This window comes from Macaca nemestrina, chromosome 5 (assembly GCF_043159975.1).
Source record: "Macaca nemestrina isolate mMacNem1 chromosome 5, mMacNem.hap1, whole genome shotgun sequence".
NCBI classification, from domain to species: Eukaryota; Metazoa; Chordata; class Mammalia; order Primates; family Cercopithecidae; genus Macaca; species Macaca nemestrina.
The window spans coordinates 108,469,135-108,489,607 of NC_092129.1; the positions used below are offsets into that span (position 1 = coordinate 108,469,135).

Below are 20,473 nucleotides of genomic sequence, written 5' to 3' on the forward strand. Positions count from 1 at the left end.
GGTGTCTTCAGCATGAAATACTGTACAGAACGGTATTTCCTAGGTTAACTCTCAGGGTTTTAGTAGTTATTTTGTTTGTTTTACATTTAAGTTTTTGGTCCTTCTTGAGTTGATTTTTATACATGATGTAAGGAAGGGGTCCAGTTTCAATCTTCTGCATATGGCTAGCCAGTTATCCCAATACCATTTAATGTGTAGGGAGTCCTCTCCCCACTGCTTGTTTTTGTCTACTTGGTCAAACATCAGATGGTTGGAAGTGTGGAGCATTATTTCTAAGCTCTCTATTCTATTCCATTGGTTTATGCCTCTGTTTGTATACCAGTACCTTGCTGTTTTGTTTACTGTAGCCCTGCACTGTAGTTCATAGGTAATGTGATGCCTCCAGGTTTATTCCTTTTGCTTAAAATTGCCTTGGGTATTTGGGCTCTTTTTGGTTCTGTGTAATTTTTAATTTTTTTTTTTTTTTTTTGTGAAGAATGTGATTGGTATTTTGACAGGAATAGCATTGAATGTATAAACTGCTTTGGGCAGTATAGAAATTTAAATGATATTATTTTTTCCTGTCCATGAGCATGGGATGTTTTCCATTTGTTTATGTCATCTATGATTTGTTTGAGCAATGTTTTATAATTCTCATTGTAAACTCTGTATTAGGGCTCCAATCTCATTGCTTGTTATTGGCCTATTCAGGCTTTAAATTTCTTCATGGTTCAATCTTGGTAGGTTGTGTATGTTAAGAATTTATATAATTCTTCTAGGTTTTCCAATTTATTGGCATATAGCTGCTCACAGTAGCTGCTAATGATACTTTGAATTTCTGAGGTATTGGTTGTAATGTCTCTTTTTTTGTTTTTGATTATCTTTACTTGGGTCTTCTCTCTTTATTCTTAGTCTAGCTAAAGGTTTGTTGACTTTGTTTATCCCAGGCGATCTCTTGATGTTTTACCCCACTGTGGCCAAGCTGTACTCAGGCTGCAAAACAAAGACCCCTTTACTCTTCTGTCTCCTTTTCTCAAGCAGAAGTAGTCTCTCCCCAAAGTTACCACAGCTGGGAATGTGCTGGGTCACACCTGAAGCCAACACAGGTCTGGGTCTCACCCAAGGCCTGTGGTAAATAGTGCCTGGCTACCAATACTAATTACACAGGGCTCTTTATTCAGCACATGATAAATTCTGCCAGCACTGGGCCCTTCCCTTCAAGGCAATGGGTTCCCTTCTGGCCTATGGTGTGTTTAGAAATGTCATCCAGGGACTAGGGTCTGAGATGGGGGCCTTAGGAGTCTGCCTGTTGCCTTATTCTACTGTGGATGGGCTGGAATCCAAGTTACAAAACAAGGTCCTCTTCCCCTCCACCTTCCTCAAGCAGATTGAAGGGGTCTTGGATATACAATCTGTACTGCCTGGGGTTGGTGGAGGGGTAACACAAGCACTTCCTCCGTAGTCTCAGCTGGTATCTCACTAGGTTCCATGCACTCCAAGTTCCCTGGCTCCAAGCCCAGCACAGCACCAGGACTTGTGCAGGAATTGCAGTCCTTGTGGTCTAGGTTGCCTTTCACGTTTTATTTAGAACCCCAGAACACTTTAGTCCATGGTGGCAGAACTTGCCAAAACTCAGGTTCCAAAGTTTTGGATCCATCCAGCTAGGATGGATGATTTGCCTCCGGCCAGGCCTAGTATAAATGTTGCCTCTATGGGCACAAGCTGAGTTCTGCCCCCTGTTGCTTCCCACTGATAGGACAGCAATAAGCTGCAAAGCAAGGTCCCACAATCAGTATATTCTCTCTACCTCAAACACACAGATCATCTTTCTGTGCCATATGGCCGCTGCCAGGGAATAGGGAAGGGGTGGTGTAGACAATTCAAGACAGATTTTCCTGCCCTCTTCCATGACTCTTTCCTTAATGTAATGTTAAAATCAGGTACTATTATAGCTCACCTGATTTTTGGTTCTCATGAAGGTCCTTTCCTGTGTGGACAGTTGTTCAATTTAGTGTTCCTGTGGAGGCGAAGCAGGTGCAGCAATTGCTACTGTGTTCGGGTATCTTGCTCTGCCTCCTTTGACAGTTTTATTTGTATGTGCACACAAGCAAAACCATATAACTTACATTCAATTAGAAACTAAGATGACAAGGTTGTATATGCAATTATAAAGTTTCCAAAAGACTGTTGTTTATAGCCAATAAAAAAGAACAAGAAACAGGTGATCTTATATTGTACTGCAGAACAGGACTTTTCTTTCTGCTTTTGCTGTCTGTATATCTGTATACAATTTTTTTTTTTTTTTTTTTGAGACAGAGTCTTGCTCTGTCACCCACACGGGAGTGCAGTGGCACGATGTCAGTTCACTGCAACCTCTGACTCCCAGGTTCAAGCGATTCTCCTGCCTCATTCTCCCAAGTAGCCGGGACTACAGGCACATGCCACCACGTCTGGCTAATTTTTGTATTTTTAGTATAGGTGGAGTTTTGCCATGTTGGCCAGGCTGGTCTCGAACTCCTGACCTCAGATGATCCACCTGCCTCAGCCTCCCAAAGTGCTGGGATTACAGGCATGAGCCACTGTGCCCAGTCCTATAAACATAAATTTTTACACATAATATAATTTAGCAATTTAACCAAACCAGTGTAAATATTGTCTTTATGCAATTTAGAAAAATGGCACTAAGGTCTTTCATTACCAACGAATATTTTCTTTAATACATTAACAAAAGTCAGTTTCTTTCTTTTGCACTTAGGAAAAAATCTAGAAAACTGTAAAAATTAACGATGGAAATATGACATAATACCAAGAGGAAAATATTCAGCATCATATACCTGAACATGAGACCTAGGTCTTCTAGTACTGGTTAAGTACTTCCAGTGAATCCATTAACCTGCCTGACCTCAATTTTCTCATCTATAAACTGAAGACAGTAATAACAACCATGACACAGAGATAATAAGCTCCAAGTGAAAGTACTTTATATACTATAAAGCATAATAGGAAGACTGCTATTATTTTAATAAGAGGTATTTAAATGTATAGTATACTTTGAAAGTAAATTGAAGAAAGTTCCGTTCTGTCTCTTCCTCCTTCCTCTGCATGAGCAATGAAAGTTAAACACCGCTTTGAAAATTCAGAAAATGTTTGATTTATATACTGATGCAGTGATCAAAAGAAGTATTAAAATTTTGGTTTATGATACAAATGTTTCAGTAAATGTTTATCTAATTAAAGTAAAATTGCAGGAACATTAACCCATATTTTTCCGTGTGTGTGTGTGTGTGTGTGTGTGTGTGTGTGTGTGTGTGTATCAGTTTCTTCCTCTGTGGCCCAGGCTAGAGTGCTGTCATGTGATCTGTTCTCACTGCAACCTCTGCCTCCTGGGCTCAAGCAATCCTCCCACCTCAGACTCATGACTGGCTGGGACTACAGGCATGCAAGACCATGCCTGGCTAACTTTTTTTGTACTTTTTGTAGAGACGGGGGTCTCACCATGTTGCCCAGGATGGTCTCAAACTCCTGGGCTCAAGTGATCCACCCGCCTCAGCCTCCCAAAGTACTGGGATTACAGGCGTGAGCCACCGTGCCTGACTTTTCCAGTTATTTATTTATTTATTTATTTATTTATTTATTTATTTATTGAGGGAGACTCACTGAGTCACCAGGCTGGAGTGCAGCGGTGCGATCTCGGCTCACTGCCACCTCTGCCTCCCAGGTTCGAGCGATTCTCCTGCCTCAGCTTTCCAAGCAGCTGGGACTACAGGCGCACACCACCATGCCCAGCTAATTTTGTATTTTTAGTAAAGACAGGGTTTCACAATGTTGGCCAGAATGGTCTCTATCTCTTGACCTCATGATCCGGCCACCTCGGCCTCCCAAAGTGCTGGGATTACAGGTGTGAGCCACTGCACCCAGCTGTTTTTTGTTTGTTTGTTTTAATACAGCTATACACAAGGATGAAATGACCCTTAACCTTAGACTTCCTTTATATTTCCCAAGGAATATTCTCAAACAAAGCAGACTGGTTAAGTAACTGGTTAATAGCCAAGACCATAAAAAATCACAAACACAGAGGATAAGGCTGTTGGAAAGTTAGCTCAGGAAGAAAATCCAGTGTTATCACTAAAACAGTGTCCTAACTTGCAGCAGCGAAACATACAACAAATACTGCTACCTGAGCAGAATTAAATTAAAAAGTCAACATATTTTACTGGTCAATACAATTATGGCATGAATAAGTTTCAAGATACAACTAAGGGATACATACTAGAAAAAAAAAAAAAAAAAAAACTGATTTCAGCCGGGCACAGTGGCTCACGCCTGTAATCCCAACACTTTGGGAGGCTGAGGCGGGTGGAACATGAGGTCAGTAGATCAAGACCATCCTGGCTAACACGGTGAAACCCTGTCTCTAATAAAAATACAAAAAAAAATTAGCCAGGCGTGGTGGCAGGCACCTGTAGTCCCAGATACTCAGGAGGCTGAGGCAGGAGAATGGCGTGAACCCAGGAGGCAGAGCTTGCAGTGAGCCGAGATCATGCCACTGCACTCCAGCCTGGGCAACAGAGAGAGACTCTGCCAAAAAAAAAAAAAAAAAAAAAAAAAAAAATTCTGATTTCATGATCCATCATCTTCAGATTTATCCATAAACTGCCTGAAATAGCACAAACGACTGTGACTGAAGCAAAACTGACAGTATTAAGAGGGAATCACCAACTTCAAAATGCTATATCAGAGATGCAACATAGCACAGCTCTATAGGAAGGGACCAGTGGAAAGAGTAATTAAAACCATGACATTCAAATAGTTAAATTTACAAAGGACTTTCCATAATTAAAACAGAAAGAAAAATATCCACTATGCCCTACTAAGCTCATTGGTCAATTGGAAGCTGTAGCTGTGGAAAATAGTGACACAAAGAGATAATATACAACTTCCTAATATATATGGAGGTGTTTCAGGAATGTCATGGTATTAATAAGAGCTGTTGCTTAGAAAATCAGCTGACAGTATTTAAGTTTATGAGGGTATACGAAATATAAGTTGTCACTTCTTTTCATTATCTTATTTTCAATTCAAAAAAATACCTCACGTTGCTGCTACAACAAACTCAACATTGTCTTGGGCATAGTGGAGAAAATAAGATATAATCACTTCCTCAAGAGAAACATAACAAAAAGAAACATTTATTAAGTTTTTATATAATGTCAGATATTATGCTAAGTATTTAGCCCTATGAAGTCACATTTATTACCTACATTTTACAGATGTAGAACGTGGAAGTTAGTTAACTTATCTAAGGTTATAGCTAGTGAGTAAAAGCTTCAGAATTCTAATTCCAGCTATTAATCTCTGTGCTAAAAATAATTGAAAACTTGTGCACTTAAGATTCTTATTTTTTTATGTAGACATTTATCCTTATAAATTTCCTTATTACTACTTTTGCTGCATCCCACAGGTTTTGGTAAATTCTGTTTCCATTTTTGTTTGTCTTGAGATACTTTTGAATTTCCCTTTGATTTCTTCTTTGACACAAAGTTTGTTCAAAATTTTATTGTTTAGTTTCTACATACTTATAAATTTTAACATTTTACATATTGTTGTTGAATTCTAATTTCATTATATTGTGGTCAGAAAGAAACATCTAGAAAGCTTTTGAACTTCTAAAATGGTTAAGACATGTTTTGTGACCTAAAATTTCATTTATCCTGGAGAACATTCTGTGTGCACTTGAGAAGAATGTGTATTCTTCTGCTGTTGAGTGGAAAGTTATGCATAGGTCAATTAAATCCATTTACTCTACAGCATCGTTCAAGTCAGTTGTTTATTGATTTTTCTGTCTGGATGTTCCATCCATTATTGTAATTGAGGTATTAAAGTCCACTACAAAGAATAAACTAAGCCCAAAATAAGCAGAAGAAAGAGAATAATAAAGATTGGAGCAAAAAAATAAATTGTGAACAAGGAAACAGTTTAAAAATAAAAAAAATCTATGAGTTTGCCTTTTGAAAAGATAAAATAATTGACAAACCCTTACCTAGAGTAAGAAAAGAAAAAGAAGACAAAATCAGAAATCAAAAAGGAGATATTATAATGGATGCCTTAGACAGAAAATGCATCATAGAGGAAATGTTATGAACAATTATATGCCAACAATCCGGATGACTTATAAGAAATGGATAAATTTCTAAAAACATGCAACTTACCAAAACTGAATCAGGAAGAAACAGAAAGCCTGAAAAGACCAGTAACAAATAAGGGGATTGAATCAGCAATCAAAAGTCTCCCAACAGGCCGGGTGTGGTGGCTCATGCCTGTAATCCTAGTACTTTGGGAGGCCGACGCAGGCAAATCATGAGGTCAAGAGATTGAGACCATCCTGGTCAATATGGTGAAACCCCATCTCTACTAAAAACACAAAAATTAGCTGGGCGTGGTGGCATGCGCCTGTAGTCCCAGTTACTCGGGAGGCTGTGGCAGGAGAATCGCCTGAACCCAGGAAGTAGAGGTTGCAGTGCCACTGCACTCCAGCCTGGTGACAGAGTGAGACTCCGTCTAAAAAAAAAAAAGAAAAAAAGTCTCCCAACAAATAATCTGCTGACCACACAGGTGAATCCTATCAAACATTCAAAGAGGAATTAAGAACAATCTTTCTTAAACTTTTCCTGAAAATAAAAAGGTCCACTTCCAAACACATTTTATGAGGTCAGGATTATCCTGATACCAAAACCAGGAAGTCTCTACAAGAAATGAAAACTATAGTTCAGCCATTGCTGAACAGTTGGTCAACAGTAGAAGAACAAGTGAATGAATGGCTTTCTTACAGGGGTAACTGTTGCAGTTGGAACCTGAGTTTTGGCAAGCCCTGCCACCATGGACTAAACTTTTTTGGGGTTATAAATAAACATGAAGGGCAACCTAGACCACAAGGACTGCAATTCCTGCACAAGTCTTGGTGCTGTGCTGGGCTCAGAGTCAGGGAACTTGGACTGCATGGAACCTAGCGAGATACCAGCTGAGGCAACCAAGGAAGTGTTTATGTCACGCCTCCACCAACCTCAGGCAGCATATCTTGCACCTCCAAGACTCTGTCCATCGGCTTGAGGAAGGTGGAGGAAAGAGTAAAGAGGACTTTCACAAGTTTATGTGTAGTTTATTCTACACATACTCCTCCTTCCATACAATTCCCAAGGTTACTCTTGTGTAGGAGTAAGTCATATCAACCTCCAATACATATATAAAGGCAAAGACTAGACTGGAAAATATTTGCATCATTCAGTAACTCTGATATGGAATATAAATGCCAGTATCTTCAAGGTTCCAAGTTACATAAAGACTGCTTAAAGTAGTTTTTAAAAGAAAGCAAAAGTATAAAAAGAAGTTTAAAAAATATGAAGTATTTAAGATATTTTGATGGTTTAGAAATGGATTTTATATCTCAGATACAACTATGGCAAATCTGATATTTAATTCCTGATTGACCATGTCCAAAGAAAAAGATTTCCATTTTCCAGACAGAAAATTCAGTATCTTTCACAAATGCCAAAAGCTTAATCATAAAGTTTATAAAATATTGATCCAATCATACCTTAATAGAGAAGGAAAGAACAGCTGTACATGAAACAAATTGATTTAGCAGTGCAAATTTTATCAAAATTTTGAAAACTCAAATAAAGCCTCCACTGTACAAAAACTCTAAATGTTAGATCGTAGCACTGAGGCAAATATTTAACAATGATGTATCCAAAGAAACAAGCTCCAATAGCCTTTTTCCTACAGTGAAATATAGTAAATAAGTTAGATAGACCTTTTGGTTTATTCTATTATATTTTGGTAGTCAATTCAAGAGGATTAAAATGTGAAGCCACTTGGAATTTCCCAGTAAAAGGATCAGATGGCAAAGAAGGCAGAAATAATTTGAAAAAGAAATTCTCTACCATGTCTCAAGAGCCAAACAACAAAACAACTTCAGGTTATCTCAATGTCACTTGTTAAAAAAGAATCCCTGAGTAAATCTTTCTAAGCCATGTTAAATAAATAAGAAAAAAACATAATAAAGCTTTATATTATGTGCTCCTTAGCCAATTTATTCAATTCACCCACACCTGCAGAGGGTCCATGAGGCATTTGCCACTTACAAGGGAAAGGTCAAAAGAAGAGAAAAATATTCCTCAACCCCAAGATATTTGCTAGTCAATGACAGAAAAAGAGCAAATTCAATACAGTACAGAGAATCCATCGTGAGGAATTTAACACTCACAGAAGTTAAGTTTAGACAACCTTATTTGTTAGTGGTTTTCTCAAAAGTTTTAAGACTTTTTGAACAATAGGAAATAGAAAGGGAAAAGGGAAAACATAAAGAAGAAAAGAATCCAAGGGTGCTGATAATAAAACAGAGAAAGTAATTCAAAGCAGAGAAGAACAAGCTTGAAGCAAAGGCATCTATGCAGAAAACTATGTTGTAGAAATCAGAGGCTAGAGGTGGAGACATCATGACAGATAAGAGCTGCAGACAGCTGCAGAAAAAGACCCATTAAGGGACTCCTTGAACCACAAGGCTAAGGGACAACAACAGCCATTACCCAAAGAGATGCTCACTAAAATTACTAGCATTTTATAAATAAAAGAGGGATTTATTACTTACCCGATTTATATGATTGTTTCCTAAAATAGCATGTAGTAGGGTTTTCTCAAATTCTTCCAACTTCTTGGAACACTTTTTAAGAATATGACTAGATAAGTTACAGTCACTGATCAGACTAGCTAAAGTACCAACAGCTTCTGTCCAAAATCTTGAAAAAGGAAGTTTGGGATTACGGTAAAAAGTGATCAGGCCATCCAGCAACTGAAAAACAGAATCAGAGACTGTGGAAGAGTCTTTTTCAAAGTGGGTTAAGTCTCTTTTAAGATTACCTGATTCTGTCAAGTTCTTTAATTCAAGAAGATATTGCAAGAATTGCATGTGAGAAGACAAAGGATTTTGCAGGATAGCACAAGGTCTTTTCACAAGAGGCAGTGGTGGAAAGTGAGTGGGGGTACAGCTTTCTACAAAGTGCTGGGACAGGTCTGAGGATTCAGTTCTCTGCTCATTTGACAAATCACATCCAGAATCTTCCATCGAAGTTAATGTACTTTCAGAACTCTTAGGTTCCTGAGCCTCCAACTGGGAAGATAGGTTTCCTGAAAAATAAAGGAATAGAAGGATTATCTTCATGCAGTTGAAATTTCTTCATGTAAAACTAGCCATTGATACTTATTTAAAATAAGAAATGAAGTATATAAATACACATTAAGCATTTAACAAGCAGTAGTGTAAAAACTGAGTAAAGAAAAAACTGTGAAAGAAATTGCAGAGACTGTAGAAAAAAGGTCTTTATCTTCTTGGGTAGAAAGGTGATTCATTCATGTATTTTCAGGTCATTATCTTTCATTCAATTACAATGCCATGCTTGAAAAATGCAGAGGAGAAAGCCACAAGACCCGAAGAAGGTCACAGTCTGGTAGTGAATCCAATAAGTAACTACAAAGCAATAAGGTGTACCCAGACATAGAGATTTGCCGAGGGAACTATAAAATCAGGAGGGCCACTGAACAGCCTACCTTGTTAGATAAGTGTATCCTGGAAGAGGTCATGATGGAACTACTTATAAAGTAGGAGTTCAAAGTTAAAGTTAGGAGAAGAGAGAGGGCAAGATAATTCCATACACCTAAGGGGTAAGTGTAAATGCATAAATACAACAGGAAAAATAATAGCATTTGTGTTTATGAGGACTCTCAAGTAATTTGATGTTGCTTCCACAGAAAGTATAAGGTAAGAGACTAAGATACATAATGTAGAGGGCAGATCATAAAAGATAATACAGGACATATTAAGAATCTTACAATTCATCCTATAAAGTGTAGAGTGAATTTCCAACTTGAATAATATTAAGACCCCTTTGGAAAAATTATGCAGATACACACATAAAATATCTGATATACAAATATAAATATATACAGATATCTACATATTTCTGTGTATGCATATCATATATATGTGTGTATATATATATATGTATATACATGTGTATGTACATGTGTATGTACCTGTGTATGTACCTGTGTATGTACATATGTGTATGTGCTATAGATCCATGAAACTATGTCTATAACTTCTAGAATTTCCTCATATTGGCTGAAAAATACTGCATTTAAAGCCAAATCTAATTACTCTAGGTCACTCTTTGACAGACACGCCATCATAAACACAAAGTAGTGGTTGTTTTTAAAATGATTATCAGTGAAACGCACAAACCAAATTGAAAAGTTCTCATTGAATATTCTGAAGCACACACACATATCCATGAAACTAAGTATGAGAAATATTACTGTCAGCAGTGGGAGCAGGAATGAGGCACTGAAAGTTGTAATGCAGAAAAATGAAATGTTCTTATTTTAATTCCATCGTTCTGTTGGTTATAGGAAGGGCTTATTTGAGGAGAACATGATAAAACATTGAGAGATCAACTGAAAACACTTCTATTAGTCCCAACATCGGTGAAGAGTGAAATGAACTAAGCAGCTGCAGTGGAAGAGAAAGAAAAGGACTGACTGGGAAAATAAACACAAAATATCAACATGTAATCTGCAGACCAGCTTATTGACTGAATATGGGCAATGAAGTGGAAGTACGAATAAATGCATTCCATGGTTCTGACTTAGGTGACAAGGTAGATTATGGTGCTACCAACTGAAACAGTAAAAAGATAGAAGGACTGGCTTAGGAGAGACTATAAAAAGTTCAGGTTTAGTCATGTAAACTCTGAAGCAGCTGGAGAAAATCTAGTCAGAGATGATCCTTTAGAAACTGTTCACACAAGCCTAAGACCGGGGAGAAGGTCTAGACTGAAAATGCATTTTAGGAGTTATCAGTGTATAGATAGTAGAAACCATAAAAATGGTTACAATCACTCAGAGAGAGTATGGGCACTGAGTAAACAAAGGATCAAAAAAGGTACCCTGAATAGGATCAATATTTGAAGCTATAACAGTCATTAAGCAAATAGAGAAGGAACAATTTAAAAGGTACAAGAAAAAAACGATTGTGTCATAAAAGTAAAGGGAACAGTTTCAAGAAGAGTTACATACAAGAAGCAAACAAATCCACCAAAACAATAGGTTGAAAAAATATCTGTTGGAATTGCTAATTTAAAAAAGCAACAAAAAAAATAAGTGACCTCATTCATAGCAGGTTTATCCAGGGCAGTTTTGATCAATTGGACAGGGTGGCAGACAGAGAACTTATTGCAACGGACTAAAGAGTGAATTAGAAGAAAGTAAGCAAAGACTGGAAGTGAAGAAAGTAAGTGAAGACTGGAAGTAAGTGAGGAAAGTAAGTGAACGACACTTCTGAGGACTTAGATCAGGAAAGCATAAAATGGATAGCAACTACAGACAAACATGGCATGACAAATTGAGTGAAATGAGCAATTAAAAACAAAGAAAAAACACAATGGATAAGCAGAGGCTGGAAATAAGAGAAAAGAATGGCAGGTGAGACATGGCCCTGGAGAAGATAGGAGACTGAGTCAAGGACCCAGTGGATGGGCTGGGATCTGTAATGTCAAAGTGAAAACTTTTCTCTAAGCTGAAGGAAAGAGGATAAGAAAGCATAGGGTTGTACAGAACTACTAGTGGCATACAGGAAGTTAAAGGAGATTTCATCTGACAGTCATATTTTCTTACATTTTGAGAAAGGGGGACAGTAGTTGAACAGTGCACAAAAATAATGGTAAACGTGACATCTTCTACATTCTCCACCATATATTCCTAAATCTATCTAATGTGTCGCTCTTGTCCTTCAGAAAAATCAGAAGCTGATGAGGTAGAACTGGAGGATTCAGCTTTAACTTAGAGTTCATTCATTTAACAAGTGTCTACTATAACCACCAAAAATGTGCAGATATGTCCTTCCTAATGATCACTACAACTTCTATATGCCATGCTTAAAAGGAGATGACAATGCAGAAAGTTCAAAAAGTAGTTGTAACCAGAACAATGACCTATCAGCAAACATTAAACTGCATGTGGCTTTTTTTTTTTTTTTTTTTTTTTTTTTTTTTTTGGTGAGATGGAGTCTTGCTCTCTTGCCAAGCAGGACTGCAGTGGCGTGATCTCAGCTCACTGCAACCTCCACCTCCCAGGTTCAAGCGATTCTCCTGCCTCAGCCTCCCGAGTAGTTGGGACTAAAGGCACATGCCACCACACCCAGCTAATTTTCATATTTTCAGTAGAGACAGGGTTTCACCATGTCAGCCAGGACGGTCTCGATCTCTTGACACTGTGATCCACCCGCCTCCGCCTCCCAAAGTGCTGGGATTACAGACATGAGTCACAACGCCTGGCCTATTTCTATACTAACACAGCCAGACGGACTGATCATTTTAAGTAAATAGACACTGAAAATGACTTCTCAAGACATCAACTTCATTCTTCACATAAATAAACGGGAAATATGGACTACAGTAATCTAGAAAATTATACTTTTCTTTCATGTAAGTTAAAATAATTTAAAAAGCAGAACAATTGCATTAACCTTAAAGGTAAGCTTAACTTCATGTGTAATTATTTCAAGAAAAAGTCAGAAAATGAATTCTACCAATGGATAAATTGGGAAGAAAAATGCGATTGCTAGTTTTTCTCTTTACTTCTCACTGCCATGCCTTTTGGCAAGCCACATCCACTCCATCTAATCCCCTTCAGGCATGACAAGTACAAATTTGAAGGAGTACCTCTACCAATGTATGCTATGGGGACAGGAATACACAAAATTGACCACCTTTCTTACGGGCTGCTTTATTTCTATACAATCAGAAAAAATGTCATGAGAGCATATGTTAGAAATGCTAATATGGGAAAACACACACAGAAGAATCTCCTTTCAGTGCTCTAAGGGAATGCTTTAACATTGCAACAGAGAACTACGCTGGGATTTCACACAATATGGCTTCCATTGTTAAAGTCAAAATATCAAGCTGAATAAAAGAATCTTATATTCATATTTTATTATACGAACTAGATTCATCAAATAATTCAACTGATATTCACAAAAACCCTGAAAAGTATGTTATTTTGATCTCTAATTTGCCAATTAGAAAACGGAGCTCAGTTTGATTAAGACAACTGAGAAAAGCCACACGGTGAACAAGCAAAATCATTACATTCCAAGTCCAATCACCTTCCAATGACAGCGAAGAAGCTGTATGCTCTATTCCAGCTTCTATACATTTCCATTATAGTGTTCATTGATTTCTACATGTTATCCACTTGTTTATGAGTTCCTTGAGGCCAGAGGCTCTGTCTCTTGTCATATTTGTGATCCTTTCACTAAACAATAGAATCATCTGTAGCAGACACTTCATCAGGGGAAATGCTTAGAGCTGCAACTTGCTGCGGGCTATAACAGGTCTTCTCTTATCTTTAATATTTATAATGAACCATGATCAACTCCTTGGAAAATTATACCAAACCACAACAATTACATAGATAGCCTAGAAAGATCAGATAGAAGGACAGAATTAGAAACAGAGAGAAGGAGAAGGCCGGGGGTAAGAGAGAGAGGAAGACAGAAAGAGAGAGAGAGAGGGAAAGAGGGAGTGGGGGGGGGGAGAGAGAGAGACAGAAACCAAAAGAATGTGGCTATTGCAATAATTATTTAAAATCAACCAACAAAAAGCCAATAATATGCTTTTTCATAGCATCTACTATTAATAACTTTTGTAACCCATAACCAATTTATTTCTGCTCCTATCTGTCCTCAATGATGAAAACTCTGATAACTACAAATAGCATTTACACTGGAAGCCAATGCTTCCATATTGGAAACCACTCATTCCCTAATAAGATGAATAATATTGGGCAGCTGTGACTATAGTATGTGTCCTTACAAGAGGAAAAACATAAATAGGAAAAAAAGTTTTCTTAGAAAAGATTAAACATTTTCAATATTATTAATGGGTTATAATATCTGATAATAGTCATAAATATTTATTCATAAAGATAAGATTTTTAAGTATCCTTTCTCATTTGAGTAATATACAGCATGGACATAGAGTAATACATCCTTGTGCCTTTAAATGGTTCTTTCAAAACTACAATCAGATTCCATTCTCTGCTTGTATGACTGAGTTAGACTTCAAAGAAGCATCATGCCCAAAGGAGAGAAAAGGTAACGAAGCCATGCTGGTGCCGCTTTATGTAATTCCCGTTTTTCCAGGAGACACTAAGGTAAAGCAAAAGTCAAATAAGGTTTCTCTCTTCATATCTTATTGGGCAGATGAGCTTGGGATAACGTCTCTCCAATTTATTGCACCTACCTGTTTGTCATTAGATTTAATAGAGGTAAAATACACACATACATACACACACACACACACACACACACACACACCCCACTCCAGCACAGTTTAACACATATTGTTTCATGTTTTCTATTATTATTACATAATTATGGAGATCAGAAATCTAAATTATGCTAAAGTATGCAATTATAACCAAAAGTACATGAAATGTCAATTAAAAGTTATAATAAACACCCAGCACATGGGAGTCCGAGGTGGGCAGATCACGAGGTCAAGAGTTCAAGACCAGCCTGGCCAACATGGTAAAACACTGTCTCTACTGAAAATACAAAAGTCAGTTGGGTGTGGTGGTGTGTGCCTGTAATCCCAGCTACTCGGGAGGCTGAGACAGGAGAATTGCTTGAACATGAGAGGTGGAGGTTTCAGTGAACCGAGACGGTGCCACTGCACTCCAGCCTTGGTGACAGAGTGAGACTTCGTCTTGTAAAAAAAAAATTAATAAACAAAACCTACATAGTCCATCTACAATATTCTAAGTCCCTCTTATGCATTGGATCCCACAGACTTTCTATTTCATTTTGCTGAACCCTTCACCCTTCCATTTTCTTTGTTTTTAAGGTCCACCTTGAACTCATTTACCATTTTAGGGTGGATCTCAAGTATACTTAACAAAATAGAGATGGGACCCACCTGTCACACATCCTGCCCTAGGAATACCCACACCAAGATTAACAGTAAATCTGTATATTTAGAGCTCCCCCTCAAAATTATTCACAACCACACCAGCTCTTTTTCTTTTGTTTTCAGGAGACTGTCTCACTTGTTGCCCAGGTTGGTCTCACATCCTGATTCCTGCCCTCAAGGGATCCTTCCACTTCAGCCTCCCAAGTCACTGGAATTACAGGTGCCACCCACTCTGCCCAGTCACATGAATTCTTGATGCCTTTCTTACTTATTTCTACATTCCCTAACTTACCCATAAAATTAAACCCATTGATATGGTTTGGATCTGTGTCCCCATTTAAATCTCATCTCAAACTGTAATACCCACATGTCAAGGGAGGGGCCTGGTGGGAGGTAATTGGATCATGGAGGTGGTTACTGCCATGTTGTTCTCACGATAGTGAGTTCTCACAAGACCTGATGGTTTTATAAGGAGCTCTTTCCCCCTTCACACTCTCTCTCCGCATGTAAGACGTGCCTGCTTCCCCTTCCACCATGACTGTGGGTTCCCTGAGGCCGCCCCAGCCATGTGGAAATGTGAGTCAACAGAACCTATTTTCTTTGTAAATTACCCAGTTTGGGGAAGTTCTTTATAGCAATGTGGGTAGAGAATGGGGTACTGCTATAAAGATAACCTGAAAATGTGGAAGCAACTTTGAAATTGGGTAAAAGGCACAGATTGTAACCATTTTGAGGGTTCAGAAGAAGACAGGAAGATGTCAGAAAGTTTGGAACTTCCTAAAGACCTGTTAAATGATTGAGACCAAAATGTTATAGTGATGTAAACAGTAAAGCCCAGGCTGAGGTGGTCTCAGGTGCAGATGAGGAACTTATTGGGAACTGGAGTAAAAGTAACTCTTGCTATGCTTTAGCAGAGAGACTGGCAGCATTTTGCCTCTGCCCTAGAGATCTGTGGAACTTTGTTTGTTCTGAGCTTCACTTCTTTTTATTTATTTATATTATACTTTAAGTTATGGGGTACATGTGCAGAACATGCAGGTTTGTTACATAGGTGTTCACATGCCATGGTGGTTTGCTGCAGCCATCAACCCATCATCTACATTAGGTATTTCTCCTAATGCTATCCCTCCCCAAGCCCCCTAAAACCCCTACAAGCCATAGTGTGTGATGTTCCACTCCCTGCGTCCATGTGCTTTCATTGTTCAACTCCCACTTACGAGTGAGAACGTGCGGTGTTTGGTTTTCTGCTGTTGTGTTACCTTGCTGAGAAGGATGGTTTCCAGCTTCATCCATGTCCCTGCAAAGGACATGAACTCATTCTTTTTCATGGCTGCATAGTATTCCATGGTGTATATGTGCCACATTTTCTTTGTCCAGTCTATTATTGATGGGTATTTGGGTTGGTTCCAAGTCTTTGCTATTGTGAACACTGCTGCAATAAACACATATGTGCATATGTCTTTATAGCAGAATGGTTTATAATCCTTTGGGTATATACCCAGTAATGGGATTTCTGGGTCAAATGGTATTTCTGATTCTAGATCCTTGAGGAATCGACATACTGTCTTCCACAAAGGTTGAACTCATTTACGCTCCCACCAACAGTGTAAAAGCATTCCTATTTCTCAATATCCTCTCCAGCATCTGTTGTTTCCTGACTTTTTAATGATTGCCATTCTAACTGGCATGAAGTGATATCTCATTGTGGTTTTGATTTGCATTTCTCTAATGATCAGCGATGATGCGCTTTTTTTCATATGTTTGTTGACTGCATAAATGTCTTCTTTTGAGAAGTGTCTGTTCAAATCCTTCACCCACTTTTTTATGGGGTTGGGTTTTTTCTTGTAAATTTGTTTAAGTTCTTTGTAGATTCTGGATATTAGCCCTTTGTCAGATGGATAGTTTGCAAAAATGTTCTCCCATTCTGTAGGCTGCCTGTTCACTATGATGATAGTTTCTTTTGCTGTGCAGAAGCTCTTCAGTTTAATTAGATCCCATTTGTCAATTTGGGATTTTGTTGCCATTGCTTTGGGTGTTTTAGTCATGAAGTCTTTGCCCATGCCTATGTCCTGAATGGTATTGCCTAGGTTTTCTTCTAGGATTTGTATGGTTTTAGGTCTAACATTTAAGTCTTTAATCCATCTTGAATTCATTCTTGTATAAGGAGTAAGGAAGGGATCCAGTTTCAGCTTTCTACATATGGCTAGCCAGTTTTCCCAGCAGCATTTATTAAATAGGAAATCCTTTCCCCATTTCTTGTTTTTGTCAGGTTTGTCCAAGATCAGATGGTTGTAGATGTGTGGTGTTATTTCTGAGGGCTCTGTTCTGTTCCATTGGTCTATATCTCTGTTTTGGTAACAGTACCATGCTGTTTTGGTTACTGTAGCCTTGTAGTATAGTTCGAAGTCAGGTAGCGTGATGCCCCCAGCTTTGTTCTTTTGGCTTAGGATTGTCTTGGCAATGTGGGCTCTTTTTTGGTTCCATATGAAATTTAAATTAGTTTTATTCCAATTCTGTGAAGAAAGTCAATGGTAGCTTAATGGGGATACATCGAATCTAAATTTACTTTGGGCAGTATGTTCATTTTCACGATACGATTCTTCCTATCAATGAGTATGGAATGTTCTTCCATTTTCTGTGTGTCTCCTCTTATTTCCTTGAGCAGCGGTTTGTAGTTCTTGAAGAGGTCCTTCACATCCCTTCTAAGTTGGATTCCTAGGTATTTTATTCTCTTAGTAGCAATTGTGAATGGGAGTTCACTCATGATTTGGCTGTCTGTCTGTTCTTGGTGTATAAGAATGCTTGTGATTTTTGCACGTTGATTTTGTATCCTGAGACTTTGCTGAAGTTGCTTATGAGCTTAAGAGATTTGGGGCAGAGACAATGGGATTTTCTAAATATATAATCACATCATCCGCAAACAGACACAGTTTGACTTCCTCTTTTCCTAATTGAATACCCTTTACTTCCTTCTCTTGCCTGATTGCCCTGGCCAGAACTTCCAGTACTATGTTGAATGGGAGTGGTGAGCTAGAGGGCATCCTTGTCTTGTGTGGGTTTTCAAAGGGAATGCTTCCAGTTTTTGCCCATTCAGTATGATATTGGCTGTGGGTTTGTCATAAAACTCTTAGTATTTTGAGATACGTTCCATCAATACCGAATTTATTGAGAGTTTTTAGCATAAAGGGCTGTTGAATTTTGTCAAAGACCTTTTCTGGATCTATTGAGATAATCATGTGATTTTTGCCATTGGTTCTGTTTATGTGATGGATTATGTTTATTGATTTGAGTATGTTGAACTAGCCTTGCATTCCAAGGACCAAGCCAACTTCATCATGGTAGATAAGTTTTTTGATGATGTGCTGCTGGATTCAGTTTGCCAGTATTTTACTGAGGATTTTCACATCAATGTTCATCAGGGATATTGGCCTGAAATCTTCTTTTTTTGTTTTGTCTCTGCCAGGTTTTGGTATCAGGATGATGCTGGCCTCATAAAATGTGTTTTCTATTGTTTGGGATAATTTCAGAAGGAATGGTACCAGCTCTTATTTGTACCTCTGCTAGAGTTTGGCTTGTGAATCAGTCTAGACTTTTTTTGGTTGGTAGGCTATTAATTGCTGCCTCAATTTCAGAACTTGTTATTAGTCATTTCAGGGCTTTGAATCTTGGGAGGGTGTGCATGTCCAGGAACTTCTCCATTTCTTCTAGATTTTCTAGTTTATTTGCATAGAGGTTGTGAATTCTCTGTTGGTAGTTTGTATTTCTGTGGGATACATGGCGATTATCTCCTTTATCATTTTTTGCTGCATCTATTTGATTCTTCTCTTTTCTTCTTTATTAGTCTGGCTAGCGGTCTACCTGTTTTGTTGATCTTTTCAAACCAGCTCCTGGATTCATTGATTTTTTCAAGGGTTTTTTTGTGTCTCTATCTCCTTCAGCTCTGCTCTGATCTTATTTATTTCTCGTCTTCTGTTACCTCTTAAATTTGTTTGCTCTTGTTTCTCTAGTTTTTTTTTTTTCTTTTAATTGTGATGTTAGGGCTATACACTTCTCTCTACACACCTCTTTAAATGTGTCCCAGAGATTCTGCCATGTTGTGTCTTTGTTCTCATTGGTTTCAAAGAACATCTTTATTTCTGCCTTCATTTCATTATGTACTCAGTAGTCATTCAGGAGCAGATTGTTAAGTTTCCATGCAGTTGTGCAGTTTTGAGTGAGTTTCTTAATCTTGAGTTCTAATTTGATTGCACTGTGGTCTGAGAGACTGTTTGTCATGATTTCCCTTCTTTTGCATTTGTTAGGAAGTGTTTTACTTCCAATTATGTGGTGAATTTTAGAATAAGTGTGATGTGGTGCTGAGAAAAATATATATTCTGTTGATTTGTGGTGGAGAGTCCTGTAGATGCCTCTTCGGTCTGCTTGGTCCAGAGCTAAGTTCAAGTCCTGGATATCCTTGTTAATTTTCTGTCCTGTTGAACTGCCTAATATTGACGATGGGGTGTTTAAGTCTCCCACTATTATTGTGTGGAGGTCTTAAGTCTCTCTGTAGGTCGCTAAGAACTTGCTTTATGAATCTGGGTGCTCCTGTATTAGGTGCATATATATTTAGGATAGTTAGCTCTTCTTGTTATATTGATCTGCTGTTGTGTTTGCTGAGAAAGGACATTATGTAATGTCCTTCTACATCTCTTTTGATTTTTGTTGGTTTAAAGTCTGTTTTATCAGAGACTAGGATGGCAATACCTGCCTTTTTTGGTTTCCATTTGCATGGTAAATATTCCTCCATCCCTTTATTTTGAGGCTATGTGTGTCTTTGAATGTGATATGGGTCTCCTGAACACAGCACACTGATGGGTCTTGACTTCTTATCCAGTTTGCCAGTCTGTGTCTTTTAATTGTGACATTTAGCCCTTTTACATTTAAGGTTAATATTGTTACATGTGAATTTGATCCTGCCATTATGATGCTAGCTGGTTATTTTGCCCGTTAGTTGATGCAGTTTCTTCATAGCGTCAATGGTCTTTACAATTTGGTATGTTTTTGCAGTGACTGGTACTGGTTGTTGCTTTCCATGTTTAGTGCTTCCTTCAGGAGCTCTTATAAAGCAGGCTTGGTGGTGACAAAATCTCTCAGCATTTGCTTGTCTGTAAAGAATTTTATTTCTCCTTCGCTTACGAAGCTCAGTGTGGCCGGATATGAAATTCTGGGTTGAAAATTCTTTTTTTTAAGAATGTTGAATATCAGCCCCCACTCTCTTCTGGCTTGTAAAATTTCTGCAGAGAGATCTGCTGTTAGTCTGGTGGGCTTCCCATTGTGGGTAACCCCACCTATCTCTCAGGCTGCCCTTAACATTTTTACTTCATTTCAACCTCGGTGAATCTGATGATTATGTGTCTTGGGGTTGCTCTTCTTGAGAAGTATCTTTGTGGTGTTCTCTGTATTTTCTGAATTTGAATGTTGGCCTGCCT

The 20,473-nt window shown here is 38.1% G+C and overlaps 1 protein-coding gene across 1 annotated transcript in view; it reads right to left on the reverse strand.

The window, feature by feature from the left end:
* The window catches only part of LOC105496823 (meiotic double-stranded break formation protein 4), a 235,908-nt gene that overhangs the window by 148,013 nt on the left and 67,422 nt on the right, over positions 1-20,473 (reverse strand). The window contains exon 3 of the mRNA XM_011767428.3: positions 8,627-9,162. Coding sequence (XP_011765730.2) covers positions 8,627-9,162 — 536 coding nt within the window. The remainder of the gene's footprint in view (positions 1-8,626; positions 9,163-20,473) is intronic.